Genomic DNA, 17,434 nt, shown 5'->3' with positions numbered 1-17,434 from the left:
AAAAATACAGCATTCCAATAGGTTTGTGGTCAATCAACATCTCGGCTCATTGGAGTTCCTCTCATCATTATGACTTTTAAATGTGTTGAAGAGTCAATGAAAAAGCACTAATAAAGACATATTTCTGCTGCTTGCTTGACATTGATGACCTGTTTGCTGCATACATATAGAATTTGCCTTAATCGCAAATTTAAAAATGAAATTAATTAGCATAAAATTAGCATGAGGATATAAACATCATGTGATCAATCTAGAGCAAGCGATGTAATGCTTCGTGTCTGGTGTTCAATTACACTGCTTAGTTATTAACTATTTCTAAAATGAATTTTCTTCCCTTACCCAGGATCAGTCTCTGGGTCACTGGCAGGTGAAGAGGCAGATTGGTTCTGGCACTCCCATCGTCTACAAGTTTCCACCCAAATTTAACCTGAAGGCAGGGCAGACTGTCACGGTATGTATCGATTGAGGGAATGACAGTCACCCTTGGTTGGCATTTAAGTTCCTGACTTACTGTGGTGTCTGTGTGCTGTCAGATCTGGGCTGCAGGAGCCGGAGGCACCCACAGTCCTCCCAGTGACCTGGTGTGGAAGACCCAGAACTCATGGGGCAGCGGTGATTTGTTCCAGACCACCCTCATCAGCTCCAGCGGAGAGGTGCGATGATGACAAACTAAAGCAAGACATCTCCTTGAAACTATGTTTTCTTTAAATATAGCCTTTATGTTGCGGGTCTAATTAAACCCTAATTGGATTCTGTAAAATGTAGAAAATATTCACAGTATGGGCTACAAAAGTAGTACAAGAATCTTTGATTTCTAAAATCTGTTTTTGTAAAGAAATGTAAGTATTATAAATAGTACTGTCACAGATTTGTATTTTTTTTTACAATTTTATATTAGTATGTAAATAAAATTTTATGAAAGTATGTATAAAACTTAAAATAATTAATAAAAAAATTTCCTGAAATTGGAATAATGTAAATAAAAAAACATTATAAAGTATTTTAATCAGTTAGATTTTTTATGCAAAAAAAAAAATGGTTAAAAAAAAATTATGCAAATATTTGTGTGTAAGCATGTGTATATGTGTGTGCGCATAGTAACACCTTCAAATGCATGAATATAAATATATAAATAAATACCAATGGGCATTATGGACAGGCCAAGGGGCCCGTGCGCACTTGGGGCCCCTGCGAGGGTGTGGAAAATGCAGATTTTAAATGTCTATTAAGGCTAAGTGCAAAAAGCGCACCTCGTTGGAATAAGCTATTTGAGCAATTTCTGTTTATTTGAGCAATTTCTGCATAACTGTTTGATTGACAGAGACAACATAACTGAAGAGGGCGACTTACAGCATCATGAGTAGTGTAGCTCGTAAAGCGCATGATAACTTGTTTTGACCTGATTGATCATCAACTGGTTTGAATCCAGCGTCTGATGAACTCATTATTCTTTTTTCCTCATTACATATCAGATTGGAAATACATTTATCTTTAATAGAAAGGAAATATTTTTGTTTAAAAATTAGAATAATGAAAATGTGATATAAAGTCACAAGTGGCTCGTAGGTATTTTATAAGTTTCAGTTTTTTTCATAAGTGTATAAAGAGCATCTAAATAGTTATTTTAAATATTCTATAAACAGTTATTTTGGTGTTAAATGGTGTTAACACCAAAATAACTGGCGTTAAATGTTACCTGTTGTTAAATGTTAGCGACATCTTGATTTAACTAATTTGTATTTACAATGAATAGCCTTCAAAATATATACTATTAGTACTGCTATAGTGAACTTGAACAAGTATACTAAAACCCATTAATTTTAACTAGTTTTATTAGTATTTTTTTTTTATCAAAGTGTGCTTTAAAAATAAGTTAAATATTTGACGACTATAAATATATGCACTAAATATAATTTATTTAAAAAATGCCGACAATACATTATAGATTCACTTGATAAAAATATTATATTATTCTTATTTTTAATTTAACTATAGTGTTACGACTGGGTAGAGAGCCCTACAAGTCAATGTGCCCTTGGGCCTCTGAATTCTTAATCCAGGCATGGCAGGCTCTGAAGATGTCTGAGAACTTGACATAAAAAATACACCATCCATTTTTAAAAAAAATATGTACAGCTTCAGATCATTATGAACTGATAGTGTAAAATAACTCAAAAGTTAATCTCAATATAAAAATCTCAGTATTTATGACATCTGCTTTTTGGGTTACTCATCAAATCTGGCCGCATACTTGATAAAAAAAAGTGTTTGTTTGATTTGAGGTAACTAAGTGACTCATTTGCTTTTCTCTTTCATTGTTTTTTGTCAGGAAATGGCGATGAGAAAAGTCACACGTACTCTGTTCCAGGATGAGGAAGATGATGAGATGGTACGCAATCACTTGCCCATTTTAAACAGACAATAATATCATTATTCCCTTTGAAATTTATTTTGAAGTTGCAAGGTTAAAATGAATTATTGATTTAAAGCTTGAGTTCTAGAGTATTTTGTAAATTTAAACTCGTTCATAATGCGCAGTCACACTAAAGATTGGCTTTGCCTGATTGAAATTAAACTTAAGGCAAGACACTGCGGGTGAAATGGGGAAAAAAGCACTTTAATTAGTATCAACACTTCTTTAGTTGATTGAATGTATTGATGGAATGTATTTAAAATTGCACACATTTTCAGGTTTCTAAAAAGTTTTCTTAAATTCTACATATAATTGTTCAAATTGGGCTTTTTAAATTAAAGGTGTATTAGTTTGCTTACATGTATAGCTCAAATATCTGAACACTAAATTAAGTTAAATAAAAAAAAAAAAAAATATATATATATATATATATATATATATATATATATATATATATATATATATATATATATATATATATATATATATATATATAGAGAGAGAGAGAGAGAGAGAGAGAGAGAGAGAGAGAGAGAGAGAGAGAGAGAGAGTAAAATAATCACACAAATTATGCATGAACTCATTCTTTTGTAAAAACTTTTAGAATATACACTCACCGGCCACTTTATTAGATACACCTAACTACTAACGGGTTTGTCATCAGAACTGCCTAATCCTTCGTGGCATAGATTCCACAAGGTACTGGAAATATTCCTCAAAGATTTTGGTCCATATTGACATGATAGCATCACGCAGTTGCTGCCGATTTGGTGGCTGCACATCCATGATTTGAATCTCCCGTTCCACCACGTCCCAAAAGTGCTCTATTGGATTGAGATCTGGTGACTGTGTAGGCCATTGGAGTACAGTGAACTCATTGTCATGTTCAAGAAACCAGTCTGAGATGATTCAAGATGACATGGCGCATGATCCAGCTGGAAGTAGCCATCAGAAGATGGGTAAACTGTGGTCATAAAGGGATTGACATGGTCAGCAACAATACTCAGGTAGGCTGTGGTGTTGACACAATGCTCAATTGGTACTAATTGGCCCAAAGTGTGTCAAGAAAAATATCCCCCACACCATTACACCCCACCACCAGCCTGAACCATTGATACAAGGGAGGATGGATCCATGCTTTCATGTTGTTGATGCCAACAACAAGCTGACAATACCATCCGAATGTTGCTGTAGAAATCAAGACTAATCAGAACAGGCAACATTTTCTGTAATCCCTAGAGATGGCTGTGTGTGAAATTCCCAGTAGATCATCAGTTACCATACCAATTACCAGTCACCAATAACCATACCATGTTCAAAGTCACTTAAATTCCCTTTTTGGGTATTTAAATGACCCATTCTGATGCTCGGTTTGAACTGCTGCAGATCGTCTTGATCATTTCTACATGCCTAAATGCATCGAGTTTCTGCCATGCAATTGGCTGATTAGAAATTTGCGGTAACGAGCGGTTGGACAGGGGTGCCTAATAAAGTGGCCGGTGAGTGTACATATAAATAAAGTTTGGAGTAAGTACAGCTAAGGTGGAGATTTATTTAGCAGTCCAGGAAATAAAAACAATCTTCAAAAATGTTAATATTGTTTTACAAATTTATGAAGTGCATCAAAAGTATCACTTTTTTGATGTTTTATTTACATTAGACTAAAAAAAAACTATCAGTGAGCTCATAAAAACTGTTTTTGCCTTTATTGTCTTGCCTTTAAAAGCCTAGTTTACCCAAAAATGAAAATTCCATCGTCATTTACTCTCCCTCCTCTTGCTTTAAACCTTTTTTTCTTTTGTTTTCTGTTAAACATAAAGGAAGATATTGTGAAGAATTTTAGAATTTAGTAATATTATTTTCCCCCTGCTATGGTTGTCAGTGGTTACTGACATTTCCAACATTCTTCAAAATATCTTATTTTCTGTTTGACAGACAATAAAATCTCACAAAGGTATGTAAGCGCTCAAAGTTGAGTAAATACATTTTACTTTTAGGTGAACTATCCCTTTAAGTCACATAGAAACATTAGCCTCACAACGTGAGTTACATAACCACTGCCCATAATGAAAATCATCTTGCTTCTTTACCCAGTGTGGTCTGCTAATGTCTGTTTGTGCTGCTTGTTTGGGTGTTGCCGTCCCACAGTGAATCATAGGGGTGTTAAAATGAACTTGATCTATAATAAGCTAATGTGTTTTGCTCATGGTCTCCCCCTACAGGCGGCTCACAGCACATGCGGAGACAGCGAGTATAACCTGCGCAGCCGTACTGTGCTGTGCGGCTCGTGTGGTCAGCCGTCCGACAGGAACAGCAGCTGTGTTTCTGCCAGCTCAGGAGTGTCCAGCGCATCTCGCTCCTTCAGCAGTGGAGGAGGAGGAGGACTCACTGAAGCTTTTGTGTCGCCCTCTCACTTTATTGTGAGCAACGACAAACCCAGACAGGTGTGTATGTGTGGAGGGCACTTTTGTTTGTTTGTTAAATAGCATTACATTGTGGTTGGTTTCTCTCTTTTTTGAATGATTTCAGGCTCAAAGTTGTGCTCAAAATGTGCAGTGCTCAGCATATTTGAGTACGCCCCACTTTGAAAACTGAATAGTTTTATTCTTTTCTCAGAGAATATAGGCAATATATTTTAGTGCATTTGAACAACAGATTTATCAAACATGTATTTATTAAAATAATATTTTAGTCACTGTACATCTTTAGAAATAGAAAAAAAACACATTTAAATTCATGTGAAGTATTGCAAAAAAAAAATTACTAACACACACACACACACACACACACACACACACACACACACACACACAGACACACACAGACACACACACACACACACACACATATATATATAAAAAATAGCAAAAATCAAAATGAAACTAATATATATATATATATATATATATATATATATATATATATATATATATATATTAGTTTCATTTTGATTTTTGCTATTTTTTATTTTATATTTTCCCCCCTAACATATACATTTGGGCTACTATTTTTTAGACCATTAAATATTGTTGGATTAGATCTGAATTTGGCTTTTTCAGTACTGAGTAATCTAATGTTTATGCATAAATACCATATTGTGAATCATCCTATAGAAAATATTAATGTAAAAGAGAGATTTGCAAGGGGTATACTCTTATATGCTGAGCAGTGTATTTGCTATATGAATAGAGTTAGGATGAGGTTTGGGTCTAGGGTCAGTTGCATGTAATCATGCATAATTAATTGTAATTACTTTTATAAATACATAGGACATGTGTATTAATCACCTTAAAATAAAGTGGTAAAATATTTTATATTATTCATTCATTCATTTTCTTTTCAACTTATTCCCTTTATTATTCTGGGGTCGCCACAGCAGAATGAACCGCCAACTTGTCCAGCATATCTTTTACACAGCAGATGCTCTTCCAGCTGCAACCTGCTCTGGGAAATACTTTATATTATGATTTTATATTATTTAGTCGAAGACTAAATTTAATAATAAAAAAAACAAGTTAGTTTTTTATCATTTATAATTTTATAATTTTTTAAAGTATAAATTAATATTTTTTATGTGGAAGACTAAAATTTCCAAGAAAAGGGGGAAAATCCTGTATTGAAGAACAATTTAAATGATTTTAATGAAATTAAGTTGCAATTACAATTTTTATGTGTAATTTATTGTTATCTCTTACTACTACTTATTCCAGGTTTCGGTATATGATTTTAATCTTAAAATGATCAAATTATCATTTAATGCTTTGTGAGGAATCAATTGATATAAAGCTGTAATTAAATAAATATTTGTAAAAAAAAAAAAAAACTTGTGGCAAAAACTTAATACATTTTTTAATTTTCTAAATTGACTGATAAACATGTAAAAACAAATCAAAGTTATCAAAAAAAATTACATTTCATAAATATATGTACTTAAAGTCAGGATTATTAGCCCCCTTTGAATTTTATTCTTTTTAAATATTTCCCAAATGATGTTTCACAGAGCAAGGACATTTCCCAATATGTCTGATAATATTTTTTCTTCTGCAGGAAGTCTTATTTGTTTTATTTCGGCTTGAATAAAAATGTATAAAACCATTTTAATGTCAAAATTATTAGCCCCCTTTAAGCTATATATATATATTTAATAGTCTACAGAACAAACCATCATTATACAATAACTTGCCTAATTACCCTTACCTGCCTAGTTAACCTATTTCAGTAATTCATTTAGTATTGCTATAAAACAGAAGCATGCTGTTAGAAAAGATTTGCAGGAGTCTTATTGAATTTACATTAATTTCCTTTCTCTCTCTGTCTCTCTCAGGCTGGACCCAAAGTGGACAACTGCTCTATTATGTAGAGGAGCTGAAAGCAAACCCTGACCATCTGTGCTTTCACAGAAACCAGGCGGAACTGATCCCAAAACTAGTTTCTTTTCAGTTTTTTTATGTCTTATCATCACACTATAACATATTTGTACTTCAGTCTTTCTTGTTTCGTATTTCATAATCTACCGGCTAGATTTGGCTTTTTGTATGGCAGCTTGTAGGCAGTAGTTTGCGATTATTATGTAGAGTGTTACTCTAAAATATAAATGCATGGTGGCAGCAGCAGCTTCAGAATGATGGTCCTGCACTCAGGGAGAGAGGCAAACTGAGCACTTCACACTCACACCATGAGCTCTCAATGCTGTCAGAAAGCAACACGCACAGTCAACAAACCCTATCAGAAGCTCCAGTGAAGTGGACTACAATTGTACAGTATAGGCTAGTTATTTAACTCATAAACACGGACAGTAAGATATAGTGAGTGTCATTTAAAGAGACAGTACACCTAAGAATGGACATTTGTTGAATTACTCATCCCAGGTCTTCCAAGATGTGACTTTTACTTCAGGAGAACTTTAAATAAGAGACATTTTTAGATATAAATTGTGATTGTTTGGTGATTTGTAAAATGCTGTTCATTTTAAGAGTAAAAAATATATACAGGCAACACAAATTTAAATGCTGTGACTCCTAATAAACTGTAGAGAGGATTACATGTAAAAAGTATTCAGTTTCAGTTTGCTCCATAAGCAGTGTTGGGTAATGTTCTTTAAAAGTAATATATTACAATCATAACTTGTAAAAATGCCAAAATAACAACACATTCACTGAGAAACGTTTAGTTCCTTAAAAAAGAGACTTAAGATTACAATATATTACTTTTAAAAGTATATTTACCCAACAATGTCCATAAAACCTCAATGTATCGTCAAGAGAAACTGTGTATTAATTTAGTTTTACCTGTATATGTTGTTTTATGACGCTCAAAGTTTTGTAGATGGTTGACCTGTGTTTTATAAATCACCAAGAATCACCTTTTGAGCTAAAATCTTCTTTAATGACTTCTGAACACAGAAATTCACCTTCATCTCGGATGGCCTGCGGGTGAGTAAATATAAAATCACATTTCCATTTCATGGTGAACTCTACCTTTAATGGAAGACAGGAGAATGAGGGGTCATTTTACAATATGTCGCCTCAAACTTCTGTTATAGGAAGTTTTATGCTACCTCTGGCAGTCTGGTAGTCGAAAGGATGTGCACCTACAAAAGGGAAAAGAAAAGTGAGAATGTTTTGTGTTCTAGAGAGACTCGTGGATTAAATAAGTACAGATGCTTTGGAGACGGTTGAAAAAGGTACTTGTGTTTTTGCAGTGCGTTTACAAGCTCTGACTAGACTGCAGTATGTCATGTCTTGTGTAATTAGTGTTATGGGATGTTTCTGAAAGACTTGAAGCAACTATAAAACGCATCCAAAGAAGTTCTCCTTAGCAGTTAGCATTTTTCAAGATGTTGTTGACATTTTACTCAATGGCTTGACTCATTGGTTTAAAAGCAAAACTGAAGTTTACTTGCAGAGAAAGATGTATTATGTTACCAGAGAAATCATGTTGAATTTAATATGATGTATTTTTGTTTTCAGCCTTAGAGGCGGAATATTTAAATATGCAAAATGACCACCGTCATTCCCTGTTTAAATTTGCATCAAATTTTTTTTGTTGTACGGTGGTACTTTTGGTAAGTGTGCACGTAGACTAAAACGTTTGTGTTTCTCTATCTCTGTGTCTTTGAGTGTTGATTTGCTCCCGTCACTTCTGCTCTCTTGCAGTAGATCTAGTTCCTCATCTGGTCAGCTGTAAGCCTCTAGTAATTCTTCACTCACCTCCAGTCAGTTTAGAGGATCAAATACTAGACTTAATAAATGAGAAATCTAGAGCAGATTTGATCATAGGTGATTAAAAACATAAGCAGAGCTACAGCTCTCCAGAACGAGGACTGTATAATGCTGGCATTAAACATGTATTTTATTGCTTCGCAACGCTTTGGGTTTCTAAAGAAAAGTATTGGGATAGTATATCTATTTTTTCTATATATATATATACTTATGAATTGTGGTATTTTTGCTTACATAGCGTTTGATGTTATTGTAATAAGCCATGTATTTTGTTTTTCGTTTTTGAACTGATGATGTATTTTCAGTTGTTTTGTTATGGCAAATTTCTGTTTGGCATCTTTGGCTTATGCAAAGAAACACTTACTGATAGCTGTTGGTGCATTTTATTAGCAAACTTCAAAGAAAAACATCTTTGTTTTCTTGATTTTGAGACTTGTTTTAGTTAGATGGCTAATGTCATGAAGGTTTTGTAAAAAAATAAAATAAAGAGAGTTCTGACTGCAGGGCAATGCAGGGAATGTTTAGTTGATTTTTTATGATTATGTTTTATTGTTTTGTGAGGAATTTCACAAAAAATGTCAAATCTGAGAGCCTTTGTTATGAACTGTGCCTTGATTTTGTTCAGTTAAATCAAATAAAGCCATTCTGACTTTTTTCCAGCTGGTCTCCATTAATTAATAAATCTGTTTTTTTATGTGAATCTTTGGTTTTTATTTAATGTTTCACTCATGTCATTTTTTGTGTTTATTTGTTGAAATGCAATTAATTTCATATATTTTTTCACATTTTTTTAGTGATAATTAATTTTCAGTCACCAACATTGTTCACCATCTATTCTGAGCAGCCTAATCAATCTCTCAATATTTCTTTCACTTTTTTTTTTCTCTTCCCACCGTAAATATATAAACCCGTGTCTGAGGCCTTGGATTATTATAGAGTTTAGATACATTTGATATATGTTATAATATATGTTTTAATAGTGAGAGGCAGGAGACAGACCAGCATTCATAAAAAGCATTTACAAACGAGCTACAAAAATATAAAGTATAATTAATCAAATCAAATTAAACATTTAATTATGTAAATATCACTTAAGTATTAAGTGAAAGGTCTTGATACATTTTCAGTGCTGGCATAAATAAGAGACGCTTCTGTTGCTTTTAATTTAATTACTTTAATATAATATATATATATATATATATATATATATATATATATATATATATATATATATATATATATATATACATACATACATACATACATACATACATACATATAAATTAATTGTATGTATATATGTATATACATATATATATATATATATATATATATAAATTAATTGTATGTATATATGTATATACATATATATATGTATATACATATATATGTATGTATATATATATATATATATATATATATATATATATATATATATATGTATGTACAGTTGAAGTCAGAATTATTAGCCCCCTTTTGATTTTATTTTATTTTTTTAAATATTTCCCAAATGATTTTTAACAGAGCAAGGAAATTTTCACAGTATGTCTGATAATATTTTTTCTTCTGGAGAAAGCCTTATTTGTTTTATTTCGGCTAGAATAAAAGCAGTTATTAATTTTTTACAAACCATTTTTGGGACAAAATTATTAGCCCCTTTAAACAATTTTTTTTCTCGATAATCTACAGAACAAACCATTGTTATACAATAACTTGCCTAATTACCCTGACCTATCTAGTTAACCTAATTAACCTAGTTAATCCTTTAAATGTCACTTTAAGCTGTATAGAAGTGTTTTGAAAAATATCAAGTAAAATATTATTTACTGTCATCATGGCAAAGATAAAATAAATCAGTTATTAGAAATAGTTTTTTAAAACTATTATGCTTAGAAATGTGCTGAAACAATCTTCCCTCCATTAAACAGAAATTGGTGAAAAAAATAAACAGGGGCGCTAATAATTCAGGGGGGCTAATAATTCTGACTTCAACTGTATATATATATGTATGTATATATATATGTATGTATATATATATATATATATATATATATATATATATATATATATATATATATATATATATATATATATATATATATATATATATATATATATATATATAGGTTAGGGAGCCGCTCCAACTAGCCACTTTGGCTGGTTAAAAATTATTTTTAAATTGTAGTTTTCTTAAAAAGGAGAGTTACACAAAAAAGTTGTCCCAATGGTGTGGGGCCGACATAAGAGATGGCAAAAATTATGTGTGTTATGTGAGCAGAAGAAACCAGTGAATACAAAATACAAAAAAAGGATAATCATGCAGATGGTGAGCTGAACATTTTAGATAAATGAGATTTACAAAAACAATTATTGGCAAATTTTCAAAGAAAAATATTGTTGAATAAAAAGTGCATGTATACAGACAGCCTATATTTGATTTGTTTTGGCCATTGGTTTTAACACATTATTTAAATTTCGTGTCTAAGAAATATATTTTTTATTTTTTGTTGTGGCTAGAGAAGAAAAATTGGTTAATCCTTGTTGATCCCAGAAAAGTCAAGTAATAAAAACGAATTGCAATACACTATAAAAACCAAAATCCATTTGCTCATGCTCATTGACGAAGGCCATGCATTACACAAAAAGTGAAAGGAATGAGTCACGTGGACAAAACTTTTAGCAAAGTATTTTAGTATGCCAAAGTCAAATTTCTGCATATATATGAGGGGAAAAAAAAAAAAAAAAATATATATATATATATATATATATATATATATATATATATATATATATATATATATATATATATATTTGTGTGTGTGAAAAAGTTGATGGCTAGGGATTTTGGAAAACTACTAGGCACAATGGCCGGTGGTCATAAAAGTTATTGTCAAGCCCTGTACTATATATATATATATATATATATATATATATATATATATATATATATATATATATATATATATATATATATATATATATATATATATAGATATATATATAACAGAGCTTCTATGTATGTATATAAAGATCAATAAAACTTCTACAAATAAATGTATAAAACTATAAACAGGAGGTAGTTCAAAGGTTTTGCCGCTGGAGGGCGATCTCAGTCAACCCAAATGCGTCTTTCGAAGCTTTTATGTGAAAAGGTTGCTTTTACCGAAATCACTTGACTTTGTCAAACAAAATACCACAGCGTTTCTCTTTCCAAAAAAGTACACGAGACGACATAAAGGTGAGTAAATAAAAAGAGAAATTATTTCGCTTAGTAAACAGAGCTCGCGACAAGGTGTTTAAAAAAACGATTAGTTTCTTTCACTTTGTAAACAAATGAATTTACGACAAGTTGTGCATGAAAAAAACTTTTATGTACACTATTTACAGCTCTTAAGCTTGACATTCATAGCAAAATGTTGTATCTTACGAACTCATTTACAGTGGCTGTTTAAAATGAAACTGTTATTTACACCCTGATTACCGGATTACATGATTAGCATTAAAAATATAAAAAAATATGTGGAATTTAACCCATTAATGCCCAGATAGTTATTAAAAACTTGCCCATCTTTTTATATGAGCGTACATGTGGATCTCACATAAGATTTAAAAAACATTCACTTTTAAGATGGAATGTACGGAAACGCTCATAGGTCACCACATTAAATCCAGCAAGTCTATTTTAATACCAGAACTTCATGCACTGGAAAATATTGTCTGATGGAAAAAAGTCATAAAGCTTTTGGCAATAATTGCTTTCCACGGGCTTAAACGGGTTAAATTTCTGTGCAGGAGTAACTTTTTCTTCATGAACAATCAACGGTTGTAGTCCAGTAGAGGGCAGTGTTGCGCAGTTTTCCATCCAATCTTCTGTGGACAGCATTTCCTTCTCCATTTATTTTCTCTCAGTCTTTGGCAGTGATTTTAGAGAAGAGTCTTTGGGTTTGGAGAGAAAAGGATCAGTTTGGCAGTCTGCGTGGCGATGGTGAAGGTGGTCTGCGCACCGGGGGCAAGTCATAATGCCCAGGAATGTGGCTGTTGATGGGCAGATCATAGTGATTCTGAAGTTCCTGTTCTTCAGCATTGCTAAGGGAACAGTGTCCTGAAATACAGCGAACAAACACATTGTAAACAGTACAGTACAGTAACTTATTACATTAAAAATGACATTATTAAGATTTATCTCTGACTCTGGACCACAAAACCAGTCAATGTTCTGAAATTGAGTTTTAAACATTACATAATTGCTGATGTATATGTTTAAATATAATATATACTGAAGTTCTTAGCACATCACAGTAAAACATTTACAAAACAATTTCATGGAAAGTGATCTTTGCTGAATATTCAAATGATTTATGGCATAAAAGAAAAATCGATAATTTTGACCCATACAAAGTGTGCAACAAAAGTCACGGTGTAGACACATTCATCTATCTATCTTCATTCATATATATATATATAAATATATATATATATATATATGCAAATTATTAGAGGCATCAGTGTATTAGCATAATTATTATTGTTTAATTTATGATAAAATTATAGCAATCTGCAAATCAGCTAAAGCATAATAAAACCCAATGTTACAAACAATATTTGTTTAATTGCATGAAGGCACTAGTGTTTTTTTACACACTAAACCCTTTTTGCACTGTTTAAATGTAATACCCTTTTGCTTTGTTCGTGATGAAAACATCCACTGAATTAAACCGCTATAAAAATGCATCAGATAAATGTATTTTTTCAAAATCACCCCAAAGTGGATGAAAACATCCCCAACAGCACATAAGGGTTAAATACCTGCCAAAACAATAGATGCAAAATAAATTCAGACTAATAAAATTATGTTTTCCTTTAAAATGTATGTTGGTATTTGAAATTTCAAACACGTTTTCAATGAAAAAAACAATATATTTCCTAAATCTTTGCAGCATATATTTAACGTATACAGTTGAAGTCAGAATTATTTTTGCCTTTAAATGTCACTTTAAGCTGTATAGAAGTGTCTTAAAAACATCTAGTCAAATATTATTTACTGTCATCATGGCAAAGATTCAACAAATCATTTATTAGAAATGAGTTATTAAAACTATTATGTTTAAAAATGTGTTGAAAAAAAAATCTAAACAGAAACTGGGCGAAAGTAAACAGGGGGGCTGATAATTTTGACTTCAACTGTATATATATATATATATATATATATATATATATATATATATATATTTATTTATTTTTTATTTTTTATTTTTTTTTTTTTTGGGGGGCCAGAATATGTGTGTGTGTTTGTTTTCCTTTTTTCCATATGGATGATGTCAACAGTCTGAAATCCCTCAGCACAAACAGAATATTATCTGCTTTTTTGGAAACAAGCCCACCTGTGCAGGGCAGAGCGGGGGCAGTCATGAGGGGTGGGCTGATAATTTGAGTGTAGGATCTTTGACGTGGCACTGCTGACTTCATCTCCATGTAGCTGCTCTCAGGAGGACACACCGGCAGGCCGGGCAGATCTTTAATGGTGGCGTAGGGGTTTTCACTGTTCAGAGAACTGCTGCTCACTGCCACACAGGAATCCTTCAACTCTGCGAACACAACATGCTGTTACACAACTGAACAACACATGCAGACGAATCAAATCAGAGAGACTTCTACCTTTGTTGTAGTGCTTCCCAAGAGTCGCGCTGTAGCTGTAACTCCGATCGATCCCAAAAGCCCCTGCGAGCACAATAAGAACACGTCCAATTTACTCAGACAGCCTAACAGCACGGAGCGAATGAAAAATATAGCACAGTCATATGGTGGGGTTGTTTTCTAGTCTTCGCTACCTGGATCTTTCGGCGGCTCCTGGTGTTTCCAGCCTGGAGGAAGTGTTGCATTAGTATCAGCTGTAAACAGACCTCTCCTCTCCCGCTCCATGTTCTTCAGACTGCAGAACAGCTGGTTATTGGTGTTCTGTCAAAGCATGAGACATAAAGAAAAGTCCTTCCTGTTATATTTACAAAATTCAGCTCTCTTTTTGTGCAGAGTTTTCTTTTATATAAATTATAATCAGTTTCGTCCACGGTAAATCAGACAATAATAAAAAACTGTGTACAAATATGCACAATATATAGATTTAGTATCGATATTGCAATGTGATCATGTGCAATAGTCACATCATAGGATAGATGCAATGTTGCGTTTGTATTATAATTGATCATTTGCATGTGTTGTTGATGCCTGTGATTGTATAATCATTTGAAAAACATTTAGGTATAAGCAATTGTACAATAGTGACCTTAACTACGGGCGAAGCAGTGGCGCAGTTGGTAGTGCTGTCGCCTCACAGCAAGAAGGTCTCTGGTTGAACCTCGGCTCAGTTGACGTTTCTGTGTGGAGTTTGCATGTTCTCCCTGCGTTCGCGTTGGTTTTCTCCGGGTGCTCCGGTTTTCCCCACAGTCCAAAGACATGCGGTACAGGTGAACTGGGTAGGCCCGTAGTGTATGAGTGTGTGTGTATGTTTCCCAGAGATGGGTTGCGGCTGGAAGAGCATCCGCTGCGTAAAAACTTGCGGGAAAAGTTGGCGGTTCATTCCGCTGTGGCGACTTCGGATTAATAAAGGGACTAAGCCGACAAGAAAATGAATGCATGACCTCAACTACGATTGATTTTATTGAATTATTATTTTTTGTCATCAGTTACTGTACTTGAATGCTGTTAGACTCAGGAAAACACTTTATTTTTGTTGTATCTTTTTCTTGATTGTATTTATTGATAGTTATGCATCAAAAAACTCACAACACATAGCATAGACAGCAACGAAAATGTGTTGGGGGAACCCGAAAAATTGTTTATTAGATTTTATGGAGATGCATTCCCACTGCACAATCAAACCCTGATACACATTTTAGTCAATTTTAGTGGTTTTCACTCAGTATTGTTACCCTACATTTTTATAAAAACGTAATTGTTGTTTTTATGAGAAAGCGGATGTTATGGATTATGTCACTCATTCGGCAAAAACAAACAGAAGTGTATCTTAAGATTAAACATAACACACAGTCATGAAGCCAATTACCTATGTTATCCTTGTATGTATTGGTTTTTGTGTGTATTTTTAATTTCTAACATATTCTATGGTTAATATCACATAAGCCCTTTCCCTAAATATCGATGTATAAGTCTGATAGCAGATGTGATATTGATTTTGTTCAACAGTTCAAGAAACAAGTTAATATTATGCAAGTTACATTGTGGATTTAATATTGTCTGTTTTGCCTATAGTGACCTGCTACTGGCAGTGTTAGTGGAGTACCACAACATTATTATGAAACAAAAGTCATAATTTGTATCTCATTCATTCAGTCATTCATTTTCTTTTCAGCATTTTATTCCTTGTATCAATCAATGGTTGCCACAGTGGAATGAACCGCCAACATATCTAGCATACGTTTTAGGCAGCAGATGCCATTCCAGTCACATCCCAACACTGAGAAACAGCCATACATTCTTGCATTCACACACATTTGACCAATTTTAGCGTACCCAATTTAACTATACTGCATGTCTTTGGACTGTGGCGGAAGCTCCTGTGGGAGGAAACCCACGCAAACATGGAGAGAACATGCAAACTCTACACAGAAATGCCAACTGACCCAGCTGGGGCTCAAACCAGCAACCTTCTTGTTGTGCGCCAATCTTGCTACCAACTGTGCCACCGTGATGCCCCATAATTTTGTCTTATAATAAGTGGCTAATGACAGTTAACGTGGAGTTATTTTTGGGGTGAGTCCTAATCACTTTACCAAAATATTAGAGACCATATCACCACTCTGAGTCTCTGGCCCATCATTGTAGGATGCCCAAATCAACCTACCAACCCATTTATTCATCCCACTTTCCCTTTCCCATTCGTCCTTCTCCATTCCTGTTTATCTCTCCATCCATCCTATAGGCTGATTTTCACTTCTGCGTCAAATGCCGGCGTATGCTACGGCGCAACCCTATTCTGTGGCCGTCGGCGTCCCTGACTCAACCTCTCAAACAATGTAACTACACGTCGCAACGACGCGTAGTGCAAGCTCTGTGATTAGTCGCCTTGGTATCGCTGACAAGTCTGGGTGGGACCGAGAGCCACGCGAGCCCGATGAAGCGACTGTTTACAGGTCTGGAGTCTCGTGAAAGAGCTCCGAATGGAAAGTTTTGTTTTGTGTTTACCTCATTGTTAAGTAGTTGCACGTCCGCCAGTTCCTGCCTCAAAATGAGTGAGTTTGAGCCACTTGTACATTAAGGAAGCGTTCAGAAAAAACAAAACACCAGCGAAGAAACTCGACACAGAGGAACATAAACACCTCACTGCCAACTAGCATTTCCAAAGTGTTATTGCAAAACAACAGAACCAGCACGCAGAAGTATAAATGCACAGCTACGAGTGTTGCATGCGCCCTGCGTCAGGCTGATCACTTGACGCAGAAATATAAACCAGGCTTAAGTGTGGTGTGGTCCTTGCTAGTATTAATGTCTATTTAAGGCAAGTCATTTCACTGAGTGGCCATCTTTAAAACGCCTTTTAGGCATTCTGTTTGATTGGAGAAACATTAAATTCTCCAAAATTGCTTGCCAAACTTACGTTTTATATTTGTAATCGCCAATACAATATAACAACAGCTGTCTCTGTAGTTTCCTTCCTAAACATTCAAATCACACAAAAAAATCTGCAAAAACTCGTAAAAACGCACATCTAGGGCTCTATTTTGACGGTCCATGCGCAGAGCAGAGGGCGCAAACGCTTTCAGGGCGTGTCATAGCGCATTTTTGC

General features: G+C 33.7%; 2 protein-coding genes across 4 annotated transcripts in view; one reads left to right on the top strand and one right to left on the bottom strand.

The window, feature by feature from the left end:
* Window positions 1-9,293, top strand: part of lmna (lamin A) — a 47,054-nt gene extending 37,761 nt beyond the window's left edge. For 2 of the 3 annotated variants that reach the window (XM_087285062.1, XM_087285061.1), the window contains exons 9-13: window positions 344-451; window positions 534-653; window positions 2,330-2,389; window positions 4,636-4,857; window positions 6,738-9,293. In XM_087285062.1, the coding sequence (XP_087141188.1) occupies window positions 344-451; window positions 534-653; window positions 2,330-2,389; window positions 4,636-4,857; window positions 6,738-6,773 (546 nt within the window). In that variant the 3' untranslated portion in view covers window positions 6,774-9,293. 3 annotated transcript variants of the gene reach the window in all.
* A 2,690-nt stretch (window positions 9,294-11,983) lies between these two features.
* Window positions 11,984-17,434, bottom strand: part of pear1 (platelet endothelial aggregation receptor 1) — an 86,827-nt gene continuing 81,376 nt past the window's right edge. Inside the window, exons 21-24 of the mRNA XM_087287220.1 lie at window positions 14,463-14,589; window positions 14,290-14,352; window positions 14,016-14,219; window positions 11,984-12,736 (exon numbers count right to left, since the gene is read on the bottom strand). Coding sequence (XP_087143346.1) covers window positions 12,594-12,736; window positions 14,016-14,219; window positions 14,290-14,352; window positions 14,463-14,589 — 537 coding nt within the window. The 3' untranslated portion in view covers window positions 11,984-12,593. The remainder of the gene's footprint in view (window positions 12,737-14,015; window positions 14,220-14,289; window positions 14,353-14,462; window positions 14,590-17,434) is intronic.

Source organism: Danio rerio, chromosome 16, assembly GCF_052040795.2.
Source record: "Danio rerio strain M-AB ecotype USA chromosome 16, GRCz13ab, whole genome shotgun sequence".
NCBI lineage: Eukaryota > Metazoa > Chordata > Actinopteri > Cypriniformes > Danionidae > Danio > Danio rerio.
The sequence above is the reverse complement of the archived record's forward strand: the minus strand, read 5'-3'. Positions and strand labels throughout refer to the sequence as shown.